The sequence below is a fragment of the Cyprinus carpio genome, chromosome B16 (assembly GCF_018340385.1).
Source record: "Cyprinus carpio isolate SPL01 chromosome B16, ASM1834038v1, whole genome shotgun sequence".
Classification (NCBI taxonomy): Eukaryota; Metazoa; Chordata; class Actinopteri; order Cypriniformes; family Cyprinidae; genus Cyprinus; species Cyprinus carpio.
In genome coordinates, this window is record NC_056612.1 from 14,611,039 (window position 1) to 14,625,793 (window position 14,755).

Sequence of the window (14,755 nt, forward strand, 5' to 3'; positions counted from 1 at the left end):
TAAGTTTTAATTTGATGATGAAAAACGAAATGACAAGGGGCGAGTGAAGGGCAGTAATGGGGTGATGAAACAGACAGAGGAAAGTGTAGGTCGATAGAGCGTGAGGTCGAACAGAGTTTGCAGATTTATGAAGATTATGGGCTTCAAACTTGTAAAACTAAACTTGTATTTTACAGAAAGCACCAATCACTTGACCATAAAAATAACCAAAATGGCAGCGGCTTAAAACAAATCAATACATATTTGTTATTTTATACTCACTTTGTGATTTTTTTTTTTGAAGGAGCATATAAATGTAAAAAAGCGATCGAGTATTCTCCTGTGACCACAAACAGATCCTATTTGGTGTTATGAGCATTGCCATAGAAACAAATCATTTCTGAGTCGCGAACAACTCTTGGACAACTCTCATGTTTCTTCAAGACGTGAACAGCTAAGAGAAGATTCTTAAACAACAATTTACAATAAGACTCATTGGTAACACTTTATTTTAAAGACCAGTTCTCACTATTAACTAGTAGCTTATTAGCATGCGTATTACTAGAATATTGGCTGTTTATTATGCACATATTAATGCATTACTCTGCATGACCGCATTCTAGAACCCTTAATCCAACCCGATACATACAATTACTGACTATTAATGAGCAGCAAATTATGAGTTTATCGAGGGAAAATATTGAGGTAATATGTGTTTTCTAGTCTAAAGTGTTATCGACTCATTTACAGTCGTGGCCAAAAATACTGGCACCCTAGGTAAATATGATCAAAAAAGGCTGTGAAAATTCATCTGCATTGTTAATCCTTTTGGTCTTTTATTTAAAAAATTCACAAAAATGTATCCTTTCATTGGATAATAAGAATTTAAAATGGAGGGGAAATATCATTATGAAATGAATGTTTTTCTCAAATACTCGTTGGTCACAATTATTGGCACCGCTATAAATTCTTATGAGTAAAATATCTCTATATTCCCATTCAAATTCACAATTTTGAGCACTCCAGCATGATTATAAACATGAAATCATCTAGCTCTGGCTTCCTGTTTTACAGAAATATAAAGAGGAGGGAAAACAAAGCCCAAATTCCCTTAATCATCCATCATTATGAGAAAAACCAAATAATATATTTCTGATGTGCAGCAAAAGATAAATGAGCTTCACAAATTGGTGAAGTGGCTTTAAGAAAAGAGCTAGAGCAGTGAAATTCCCATTTCCACCATCAGGGCAATAATTAAGAATTTCCAACCAACAGAAAATGTTACAAAACTGCCTGGAAGAGGACGTGTGTCTATATCATCCTAATGTGCGGTGAGAAGGACAGTTTGAGTAGCTAAAGACTCTTTGCAGAATTGCAGAAAAAATTGAGTCTCTGGTTCAGAAAACCTTTAAAAAAAATTTGACAAACAGAACCTACATCAACACATGTTGTTTGTGAGGGTTACAAGAAAAATTCTCCTAGCTCAATCAAAAACAAACTAAAGCATATTCAGTTATCAGCCATGACTGGAACTTTAAATGGGAATGGCTTCTATGGTCAGATGAAACTAAAAACTGAGCTTTTTAGCAGCAAACACTCAAGATGGTTTTGGTGAACACAGAAAAAACTGTGAAAAAAATATACTGCTTTATTTTTGATGTTGTGGGCCTATATTTCTGCTTGAGGTCCTGGACATCTTGTTTAGATACATCAGTAAGTGACTGACTCTGTTAGAAATCTTATAATGGGCCATGTTTGGATCTTCCAACCATACAATAACCCAAACACAAACCTCAAAAACAACACAGAAATGGGTCACTGAGCTCAAAACCAAGCTTCTGCTATGGCCATTCCAGTCCTCTGACCTGAACCCTACGGAAACTGAGAGGAGTGAACTGAAGAGCCAGCACCACCAACATGGAGCTGGGAATCTGAAGGGTCTGGAGTGATTCTGGATGAAGGAATGGTCTCTGATCTCTTGTCAGGTGTTCTTTAACCTCATCAGGCATTATAGGAGAACATTTAGACCTGTTAAAATGGCAAATGGAGGTTTCAAAAAGTATTGAATAAAAGGGTGCCATTAATTGTGGCCAATGTGTATTAGAGAAAAACATTTATTTCATAATTGTAACGTTTGATCGGGCTCCCGTCCACCAGAGGGAGCCTTCACCTGAATTCTGAACTCTGCCACTTCCTGTTCCTGCCACATCAGTTCCTGTCTTGTCATTTCCTGTCACCCTGTATTTAAGCCATGTGTTTGCTATGCCACATTGCGAAGTATTGCCAGTTCCCTGCCTTACTAAGCGTTTTTCATGTCTCCTTTGCTGTTTATTGTTATGACCATTGCTTTTGCGTTTTTGACTCACGTTTTTGGATTTGTTTGCCATTGGACTGTTTTGCCTGTATTTTGACCAAAGCCTGTGACCTGACTACGAGTTGTGATTACCATTTGGATTTTTTCAGCAGACCATTTAATAAAGACCCGCTTATGGAATCTACACGGCCTAAGTCCTCCTTACAGAATACTTCGCCTGGCGCGGATCCAGCGGATGTCTCTCAACTTCTTTCTACCATTGATTATCAAAAAGATCTGCTGAATGGTTTTCAACACCAGCTACTGACACTGCAAGCCAGCAACGAGCATTTAACACGGTACATTCAGTCTCTTCCTGCCCCAAGACCTGACCCGGTAAGATTTGCTTTACCTGACAAATTTGATGGCTCTCCTGATAACTGCACTGGTTTTCTACGTCAATGTTCTATCTATTTTTCAAACCAACCTGAAACATATCGCCAAGACCATACAAAGTGCTCTTTTATCATGACTTTGCTTACCGGGAAGGCTTTAGAGTGGGCTACAGCTGTTTGGGGATCATGATACACATGTCCAGCAATCTTACAAATACTTCACCCAAACTAATTCGTGATGTCTTTCAATATCCTGCTGGAGGCATGGATGCAGCAACTCAACTGACCCAGTTACGTCAAGGTAACAGACCTGCTTCTGATTATGCTATCCAATTTCGCACTCTTGCAGCACAAAGTGGTTTTAATGATGTTGCTTTGAAGCACCTTTTTCGTTCAAGTCTGTCTGCTAAGCTTCAAGCAGAATTACTATGCAAAGATGACTCCCTTGACTTCTCTCAGTTTGTTACCCTTGCTATAAAGATTGATAATCTCTTACGTACACAACCCAATCTCAAGTTTAACATTGCTTCATATGTGCCTACTACTGCTCAAATACCAAGTCAATCTAGCCCTATGGAACCCATGCACATTGGAAGAACTCAATTACCAGCTGATGAACGGAGAAGGAGATTACTCAATCAGCTCTGCTTCTACTGTGGTGGATCAGGCCATCGCTGTTCCAACTGTCCTGTTAAACCTGCTATCAACCCCTCTTCAAGTTATCAAGTGAGTCACATGTTCAATACTTTACAGATCAGTTTAGGTTTATCACTTCCCATCATTTTGTCAGTTGCTAATCAAGACCACCATTTCTCAGCGTTAATAGATTCTGGAGCAGCTGCAAACGTGATTCATCAAGATTTAGTGAAACAGTTGAACATTCCCACAATCAAATGTGAACCACCTATTGCTGTTACTGCCGTTGATAATGGTCCCATTGGTAAAGGTTATATCACTTATCAAACACTCCCCATAAAACTCAGAGTTGGACTGCTTCACACAGAAGAAATAACTCTCTATGTAATTTCATCACCACGAAACAAAGTCATTTTAGGATATCCATGGTTGTCTACCCACGACCCACAGTTTTCATGGAAGGAAAACGAGTTAGTCAGCTGGTCACCTCATTGTCTTGCTCACTGTCTTGAACTGCCCACCAAACTTACAGTCTGCACTACCCATCTAGCCAAGAACCCCTTTTCATTACCAACTAATATCCCCAAGGAGTATGCTGACCTAGCTGAGGTATTTAGCAAAGACAAGGCCACCAAATTGCCACCTCATCGCCCCTGGGACTGTGCCATTGACCTCCTTCCTAACACCTCTCCGCCTAAGAGCCGTATATACCCTCTGTCCATTCCTGAAACCAAGGCCATGGAAGAATACATTGAAGAAGCCTTATCTTATGGATTTATCAGACCATCCACTTCTCCTGCAGCATCTGGCTTCTTTTTTGGGTTGACAAGAAAGATGGCGGTTTAAGGCCTTGCATTGACTATCGAGCACTCAATGCAATCACAGTTAAGAATCACCATCCCTTGCCTCTTATTCCTTCTTCTCTGGAACAATTACGAGAAGCTCGCTATTTCACTAAACTGGACCTCAGATCGGCCTATAATCTCATCAGAATCCGTGAGGGGGATGAATGGAAGACAGCTTTCCTCACCAGTAGGGGGCACTACGAGTATTTGGTTATGCCCTATGGATTGGCCAATGCACCTTCAGTTTTCCAGTCCTTCGTTAATGAAGTCTTCAAAGATCTCTTGTATCAGTATGTGATTGTCTATATAGACGACATCCTGGTCTACTCATGCTCTATGGAGGAACATATCAGTCATGTAAGAACTGTCTTGTCACGTCTGCTCCAAAATGATCTTTTTGTTAAGGCTGAAAAGTGTGAGTTTCATGTCACATCAACCAAATTCCTTGGATACAATATTAGCCATGCAGGAGTAAAGATGGATGATACCAAAGTAAAAGCTGTTTTGGACTGGCCCAAACCCAACAATGTCAAGGAGTTGCAACGATTCCTAGGCTTTTCAAACTTCTACCGTAGATTCATCCGTGACTTCAGTACAATAGCTACACCTGTCACATCACTACTTAAAGGAAAACCCCAAGAAGCTAGTATGGACAGAGGCAGCTACATCAGCATTCAACAGGCTCAAGTCCAGTTTCACCACAGCGCCAATTCTTAAGCATCCTGATCCTACACTTCCTTTCATCGTAGAGGTAGATGCCTCCGACTGTGGAATTGGTGCTATTCTTTCTCAGCATCATGGAACACCAGGTAAATTACATCCATGTGCATTCTACTCTCGAAAGTTAACTTTGGCAGAAAGCAATTACGACATTGGTAACAAGGAATTGCTATCCATCAAGTCTGCTCTTGAAGAATGGAGACATTGGCTTGAAGGTGCTCTTCATCCTTTTCAAGTCATTACAGACCACAAAAACCTACAGTTTATCAAGGATGCCAAGCGTTTGAATCCCCGCCAAGCAAGATGGGCACTCTTCTTCACTCGATTCAATTTTGCAGTTACATACCGGCCAGGGAGCAAAAATAGTAAGGCAGATGCACTGTCACGTATCCATGATTCTGCTGATTCACAGATGAGTCCTGAAACTATTCTACCACCCTCCATCATGGCACCCATTCATTGGGATATTATGGAAGAAATTCAACGTGAACAACATGAAGAGCCATCCCCTCCAGAATGTCCAGTTGGGAAAATTTTTGTTCCATCCAGTCTTCGCAACAGAATCATCCAATGGGTTCACACTTTTCTTGCTTCTGGACATCCTGGAATTAATCGCACCACTGCTTTAGTTCGAAATACCTTTTGGTGGCACACATTATCTGCAGATGTCAGTAGCTATTCAAATGCTTGTCCAATCTGTGCTCAGTCACGAACACCTCGGCAATTGCCTGCAGGATTGTTAGAACCACTTCCAATTCCCCAGCGACCTTGGTCACACCTGTCCATTGACTTTGTCACTGATCTGCCTAACTCACAAGGGTACACAACCATCATGGTCTCCATCGACTGTTTCTCTAAGTCTTGTCGTCTCATTCCATTGAAAGGTATACCCACTGCTATGGAAACTGCACAAGTTTTGTTCAATCAAGTATTTAGGATTTATGGATTACCTGATGATATTGTTACTGATCGAGGGCCGCAATTCACATCACGTGTTTGGAAAGCCTTTTGCAGAAGTTTAAACATCAATGTCAGTCTCACTTCTGGATATCATCCTCAAGCAAATGGACAAGTAGAGCGCCTTAATCAGGAAATTGGTAGATACTTGAGATCATACTGTAGCCAGGAACAGGAAAAATGGAGCATATTCCTCCCATAGGCAGAGTACGCCCAAAATTCTCTCACACACTCTTCAACTGGTCTTACCCCCTTCCAGTGTGTCCTAGGATATCAGCCTCCTCTATTCCCCTGGTCTGGAGAGCCATCGGAGGTGCCTGCTGTGGATGACTGGATCAGAAGAAGTGAACAGGTCTGGGACAATGCTCATGTCCGCCTCCAACGGGCTATTCGTTCTCAAAAGATCCAAGCTGATCGACGCAGACGTCCTCATCCTGAGTTTCAGCCAGGTCAAATGGTATGGCTTTCCACCCGTGACCTACGCCTGAAACTACCATGCAAAAAAATTAAGTCCCAGGTACGTTGGCCCTTTTAAGATTATGCATCAAGTTAATCCTGTCACGTACCGTTTAGAGCTACCTGCTAATTACCGCATCTCTCCTTCCTTTCATGTGTCACTCCTGAAACCGGCCCATGTCTCATCGAGCCCCGATGCCACTGACGAAGAACCTCCTCCACCGCTCGAGATCGAGGGAGCTCCTGCCTACCTAGTTCGGGAGATCCTAGATTCTCGCAGGAGGAGGAGGTGTCAGATGGAATACCTCGTAGATTGGGAGGGTTATGGCGTGGAGGAGAGATCGTGGGTAGCAACTAAGGACATTTTGGATTCATCACTTATCAGAGACTTTCACCAAGCACATCCAGATCGCCCAGCACCCAGACCCAGGGGTCGTCCTAGCACCTGGAAACACCTGGAGGTGTTTCCCACCACAGTCAACCTGTAACGTTTGATCGGGCTCCCGTCCACCAGAGGGAGCCTTCACCTGAATTCTGAACTCTGCCACTTCCTGTTCCTGCCACATCAGTTCCTGTCTTGTCATTTCCTGTCACCCTGTATTTAAGCCATTCTCCTTCTATGCCACATTGCGAAGTATTGCCAGTTCCCTGCCTTACTAAGCGTTTTTCATGTCTCCTTTGCTGTTTATTGTTATGACCATTGCTTTTGCCTTTTTGACTCACGTTTTTGGATTACTGTTTTGGATTTGTTTGCCATTGGACTGTTTTGCCTGTATTTTGACCAAAAGCCTGTGACCTGACTACGAGTTGTGATTACCATTTGGATTTTTTCAGCAGACCATTTAATAAAGACCCGCTTATGGAATCTACACGGCCTAAGTCCTCCTTACAATAATGATATTTCCCCCCATTTTAAATTCTTATTATCCAATGAAAGGATACATTTTTGTGAATTTTTTTAAATAAAAGACCAAAAGGATTAACAATGCAGATGAATTTTCACAGCCTTTTTTGATCATATTTACCAAGGGTGCCGATATTTTTGGCCATGACTGTATAGGGATAACACAAGGCATTTTCACATTTTATTCTACAACATAAAATACACCAGTAATATCTACTTGTGTTTTTTTATAGCTTTTACTTGTCTTGATAAAGGTAGGTGCTAACAGGTGGCAAAATTTATAGCTGTTTTAAACCGTTTATAGCCTACATTTTGCCGATTTCATTTAGGCTATAAAATTCATAAAAGTTGTTATGATGATAAATTTTCAATTATTAACTTTAAGAAACATGTATGAATCATAAACTTTTGTTGGTCACAGAGTTTGTTTTCTGCAATAATCCAAAAGCCAACTGAAAAATCTTATTGGGTTTTAGTCAGGGAAACCAAGGTGATGCATAACCACTGCAGGCTATACTTTCACAACATGCATCTAGATTAATATTCATTTCTAAACATAGAATAGTTTATTGTTAAATCATGTTTGATCATTATTCATGATTAAGCAATGTTAACTATATTTAACTAATCCCTCTAGGTTGATAATATTTTAAAAATAAAGCATTGTTAATTGATATTGTTTATTGCAACATACATGTTTTGGCTTGAAATGTTAAAGGGATAGGAAATTCTGACATTAATTACTCACCCTCATGACGTTCCAAACCCGTAAGACCTTCGTTCATCTTTGGAACACAAATGAAGATATTTTTGATGCATTCCGAGAGCTCTCTGACTGTCCCATTGACAGCAAGGATCCTTAACAATGTATGCTGTTCTGTGTCAGCAGCACTGTACGCGGATACGTCGTTTAGGTTGTTTACGCTTTGATCCCAACATAAGCAACGTATTCGTGTATATACGTTATTTACATTTGTGCTACTCCTTCCAAAATGGCGCTATAAGGTGACACGAAGGAAACAAATTGTTGAATAAAGTTGTTATTGTTGTTTTCTTTGTGCACAAAAAGTATTCCCGTAGCTTTATAACATTACGGTTGAACCATTGATGTCACATGGATTAATTTGACAATGTCCTTGCTACATTTCTGAGCCTTGATCGTGTTGTGATCCTTGCCATCTATAGGAGGGTCAGAGAGCTCTCGGAATGCATCAGAAATATCTTAATTTGTGTTCTGAAGATGAACGAAGGCCTTATGGGTTTGGAACGGCATGAGGGTGAGTAATTAATGACAGAATTTTCATTTTTGGGTGATCTATCTGTTTAAAAGTGTACAATACTGTTCAAAGTTTGGGGTCAGTAAGATTTTTTTAAATAATAATAGTTAATAATATTACATGTTTTACTCTATTTTTAATCAAATAAATGCAGCCTTGGTGCAGCCTTTTAAAAAAAAGTAAACCTAGATTAATAAATACTGTAAAAATACCTTATTGTTAGAAATTAACTAATGCTGTCAAACAAGTAATCGTGATTAATCGCATCCAAAATAAACGTTTTTGATTACATAGTACATGTGTGTGTGTGTAATGTGTATATTTATATATATATAAATACTCACCCATGCATGTATATATTTAAAGAAAATGTTACGTTTATATTTTAAATATATTTATATATAATATAAATTATATGAATATAAATATATACATGTAAATATTTTCAAAATATATACTGTATGCATGTGTATTTATAAATACAAAATAAATATGCACAGTACACACAGATATATTATGTAAATAAAAACTTTTATTTGGAATTTCACAGCAGTTTCACAGCAATATGATTAACCAATGCGATCACACTTTATTTTAAGGTCTAAATTTTGCTATTAATAAACCATTTACTAATTTGCTGCTTATTAATAAATTTAGCTATTGGGTAGGATTAGGGATCTAGAATATGGTCGTGCGGAATATGTGCTTTATAAGTACTAATAAACAGCCAATATGTTAATAACTGTCATGCTAATAAGCAACTAGTTACTACTGAGAATTGGTCCCTATACTAAAGTGTTACCAAACTGAACCTTATAGAGTGGGTCCAAGCTCAGAGATACCATCTAACAATATAATGACATGAATGCAGCACTGGTGTTACAGCACAGGCCGGTTTTTAATGTTTGTGTCACTCTACTTGTCTGTGTTAGTGGCGTTCCAGACCAGAATTTGCAAGCAGTACTTTGGAGTTGTGCCATTTTTCCAGACAGGCTGTCAGCATGTGTGCTACTTGGTGATTTAACAGAAAATTTGGTCTGAAACACAGTACTTGACATAAACTTGCTTATATAACTCCTACTTGTGTGATATTGCTTAAATATCCTTGATCAGGCAGACATTTAAATTATTTTCACTGAAGCGAAACAGCGGCAGACTCAGAAGACTAAATTCAAACTGAGCCCTGTTGTACTGAATCTGTCGCAGACAGACAGACACTTGCCATCATTGCTACAATGCCAAGCCTACAATCTCACCCTGCACTTTCCTTCCTCTTTTTTTCCTGTCTCTGTGTCTGTTGTCATTTTCTTTCTCTGTGTTTTTTCCCTTCTTGGAGCCCAAAAAAGAAAAGCTGAAACAAAAAGATAGAGAAAATATGGTAGCAGTGAGAAAAAGAGGGGAGAGTTAACAGAAAAGGAATAAAAGGCACAGATTGGGGCCGCACCTGGATCCAGTTCTGTGTGTGTGGGAGTGTATGTGACAAAAAAAAAACTTTCTTTTGCACACATCCAAAGGGACCCAGATGGACAGATGCATTTGAAATTCGATAGAGTGACAAAGCAATAGAGGGGAAAATGTGCCAATGAGCAAACACATGGGGGAGAGGAGCAAAGCGTATCTTCCTGGCTGTCAGAGAGATTAGTCGAAATGCATGACATTTACCATGAAGACAGAGAGTCTGACAAAGCAAATATGCACACATGTGAAGGATTTTCAAGAAAAGCTGGCTCTTTTGTGTTTGTATATGTGCTTATGTGTCTTTCATATTTGTAAGTGCATGTATCGTATATAAATGTGGCTGCACTGAATGTGAAATGACAATAATTGTGACATTTAAATTAAACTCACCTGCGATTTCTCGGCGATCTCGGACCCAGCGCAGGGTGGCTGGTGGTTTGCTCCGTGGGGACACACATGTGAGTTCCACCTCTCCACCCTCCACTGCCTCTGTCTTCACCTCCACCGAAGGCACCTCTGGGGGCACCACCACCGACAGCGTCGCCACCTGGTGGTGTGTGTCATCGGTGTAGAGCTGGCAGAAGTAGCCACCCTCGTCAGATACGCTTACATTAGTCAACGTGATCCGCACCAGGCGCGGCGTGAAAAGAACCATCTGAAAACGGTCGTCTTTCAGTGCTGGAAGAGAGGGAGAGACAGTAGGGATAAGTAAGGATAAAGGAACCACAGGATACCCAAGTTCAAATTAAATTAAAATTGAGCCTATTTGCTTTCTAAATGCATCCTTGTAGCCTTATTTTGAGCAATTTCAGTGGTGCATGTTATTGCAAAGAAGAAAATGTGTCTTTTTAATTTTTTATCAAAATGGAATTTTTTTTGTCCTTCTCTGAAATTACTTCCCTTTTCCACTGACGTCCAAATAGGCATTTAGGCATTGTTTTAGCAATCCTATTTCGAGTTTTGTTTCATTCTGGTTTATATAGCCTTCTTTTCACAATGATTAAAATCAAGTCAAGCCCATTACGTAAGTAAAATGGGTTTTGGTTGGCAATTCACACTAACTTGAAATAACAAAATGGCTCTGTGTAAAGAAACCGAGCCATGCAAACGCTACTAACTTAATTACACTACCATTCAAATTTTTTTTTTATTTTTAAAGAAATACTGTTGTTCCAATGAGGATGCATTAAATTGATCACAAGTACCAGTAAAGACATGATATGTTTATATTATAATGATTTCTGAAGGATCATGAGAGACTGAAGACTGGAGAAATGGATGCTGAAAATGCAGCTTTGTCATCACATGAATAAATTACATTTTAAAAACACATTGAGACAGAAAATAGAAATTTTAACTGGTAATATTATTTCACATTATTACTGTTTTCATTGTATTTTTAATTCAATAAATGCAACCTTGGTGAGCATAACAGTTTTTTCTCATAAACAATCTTTTTGTCCAACTCCATGTTCATCCATGCCTTAATACTGCTGTTATTACTGTTTTCAATTGGTTAGTTGTCAGAAAAAAAAAAGTTTTGTAGATCCTGATTGTGTAAGGTATATAAATACCACTTTGTCTTTTGAGTTTTCTAAGTAACTTCATAGTAAAATAAAATATTATTACCTTTTAGGTAACAAAGCAGTTAGTGTATTGGCTTGTAGAGTTGCTAACTACAATCAGAAGGGAATCTTGTACTTTTAATTAGTAGTAGTTTGTTATTTGTAAGTCAGTTTCAATTAACTCCAACTCAAACAAGAAAAATCACACAATAAAGATCAAAAGAATGAAGCAAGATAAAAAGGAGAAGATGAAAAGGAGAAGAAAACAACAGATGAGGGTTTTTAACTAGCATCTCTCACAGAACAGCTGACACAGAACAACACATAAATACTGAGGGGAAGCACAGAACAGAAGCATCGAGAACTACTGTAGTGTTGAAAAAGATTTGCGCTTTGAAACCAAGGTGAGAGAATAATCAATTGTAAGAAAATAATAATAAGAACAAATAATGATGTTGGTTACAAAGACTGGATGGACCTTTCTGGGACAAGATTCACACAAGCCGTCTTGTATTGACCGGCACTAAATACTCCTTTTCTCCCTGCTTCCCTTTAAAGCTCTTTGTCTGTGGCCGATGGTGCTCTGGAGATGCGACCCTCTGCCATCAACACACTCTCAGATAGCAGCATGCCACACTGGATCCATAAGATGATTACTTCTCTGAGTGAACTGAACCCAGACATTTTTCAACACCTGGCTGCATTTATCTGTGTGGCATTTTGGAAACTGAATGAGTAAGCATTGCAAATGAGTGACTGAATGAGCAAACAAGTGAATAATCCAATTAATTTTTGAATGAATGAATGAATGAATGAACGAACAAGTGAGTGAATGAATCAATGATTCAGTGTTCTATTAAGGGAGTGATAGTGATACATTGAGTAAAATGAATCAGTCAGTGAACAAGCAAGTGAATCAGTGAATGAGTTGTTTATTGATTTAATGAGTGATACATTGAACGAATGAGCAACTTAGTGAATGAATGAATAAATGAATGAGTGAGTGATTGTATGAACCAAAGAGTGAATCAATTAAATCAGTGTAATGATAAGTGAATCACTAAATAATTCAGTCAGTGAGAGAGCAACGGAATGACTGAATGCAAATTATACATTGAGAAAAAGTGATACATTGAATAAATGTTGATTGAATCAATGATTTAGTATGTTACATTGAGCGAGTGATAATGATACAATGAGTAAGTGAATCACTAAATAAATGTGAGTTAAATTGTACACCAAAGTCAATGAAAGAATGATACATTGAAGCAACAATGTAGTGAATTAATAAATAATTGAATCAGTGATTCAGTGTGTTACGTTGAGTTAGCGATGGTGATACACTAAGTGAATCACTAAATAAATCAGTTAGTGAACAAACCGGTAAGTGAGTTGGTGAATTAGTTGTACATAAAGTGAGAGATACAGTACAGTGAACAAATGAGCAAGATAGTGAATGGATGAATCAATCAATGAATCATTGAATCTATTACACTGAGTGAGTGATAGTGATGCAAGTGAATCACAATATGAATCAATCAAGTGAGCGAGCAACTGAGTAAATGGGAGTTATACATTTAGCAAGTGAAACAGTGATACTTCGAATGAATGTGCAAGTTAGTGAATAAATGATAAAATGCAGGTTCAAATCAAATGATTCAGTGTGTTGCACTGAGCAAGTGAGTGATACATGGAGTATGTGAATTGATAAAATGAATAGTCAGTGACAAACAACTAAATGAAAGAGTTAGTTATATACTGAATAAGTGAAAGAGTGATACTTTGAATGAATCAGCAAGTTAATAAATAAATAAGTGATAAACTGAATAAGTGAGTAGCTCTTTTTGGTAACATGTATCTTCTAACTCGATCCATGTTTCACGCGACAGGAGTAAAAGAGCCTCACTAAAGGAGATAAATGCCTTCGCTCATGCTAAATGGCAGGGAAATGTCAATGCATTGTCCAGGCTGGTGTCACCTTTAGTCACGCCTCATTTACATACCTCACAGATCTGGCCAATCTGAAGGAATCTCATGGAAAGGGCGCATGCTGATAGGCTATTGTATACATGACCGCTGAGGGATATTTACGCCCTGCTGCCTGCTAAAAGACTGTAATCGGGATTCATTAGTTAGCAAGCAGAGGTTTTCATTTGCATTTCTCTGTACATTTAGACCAGGGCACTCAAGCAGTAAGAGCAGCCTGGAGCTGTCATGAGAATCCACCGATATTAAAAGCCTAAAGATTGTTAGCAAAAAGTGTGTCTGAGAATAGTGGTGTGAATGGCTCAGAAGAGGGATGATTTAGCTCCTACAAAATGGCCCAATTATGTGCACTTATAAAAGCAGAGATCACGGATACTAATTCAGCTTTTAGCTTTTGTGGTCCTTTCTGTTTCTAGCAATTTCATTCTTTTTCTCCATTCCATTTTTTCACTGAATTACGTATGCTTTCTGAGTCCTTTGCTGAGGCAAGGGTTACAAAGGCAAGGATGAAAACACATTGCATATCATGTAAAACGAGGGTGACAGAGAGTCATCACTTAAAGGGATTTCAAATTTGAGTGATAGTGACGGCTGCGATGGAAAAAACAAAGGTTATTACATAAAAGGATCTTTAAAAAGAAATTGAAATAAGGTGTAATCAGTTAAAAAGGATTTTTAGAAAGACTGATGGCGCCAGTATAAATATATTCCAAAGATGATAAAAGCTAACCAGCATGAAAAGAGACTGCTCCACTGCTAGCACGGACTCCAAGGTTGTGTTTAACATATTTACCACTTACCAGCGCTACAAGAGAACCATTAATGGATATGGAATGTGTCTGATGAACTCAATGTCAGAGAGGGAGTGCTCAATAAATTAATTCTAGTACTTTTGCTAAAAAACGCAGCAGATGCAATGTAATAAAAATGGGGAAGAACTTTAATAAGATCATTGTCAAACTTTAAATGATGCTTAGCAGACGCTACACTCTCAGAAAAAAGGCTGTCACTGGGACGGTAGCTTTTCAAAAGTTACTAAAATGCACACTTCAGGAGTAAATAAGGTATACCGTCCCAGTGATAGCTTTTGAAACTTTTTTTCTGAGAGTTTATAAAGGTTTGTTGTTTTATTAATTATGATATTTAAAAAAAAAGTCACATTATGATATATATAATGTCACATTGTGAGACAGTTATAGTTTCTAAAAAAAATAAATAAATAATAGTCAACACTGTGACATGCATTGCATTTTGAGAAAAAGTCACTATGTGAAATATTTAACC

At 38.4% G+C, this 14,755-nt stretch overlaps 1 protein-coding gene across 3 annotated transcripts in view; it reads right to left on the bottom strand.

The window, feature by feature from the left end:
* Positions 1-14,755, bottom strand: part of LOC109105385 (cell adhesion molecule 4-like) — a 135,928-nt gene that overhangs the window by 19,978 nt on the left and 101,195 nt on the right. For all 3 annotated transcript variants that reach the window (XM_042740949.1, XM_042740948.1, XM_042740950.1), the window contains exon 3: positions 10,311-10,598. In XM_042740949.1, coding sequence (XP_042596883.1) covers positions 10,311-10,598 — 288 coding nt within the window. The remainder of the gene's footprint in view (positions 1-10,310; positions 10,599-14,755) is intronic.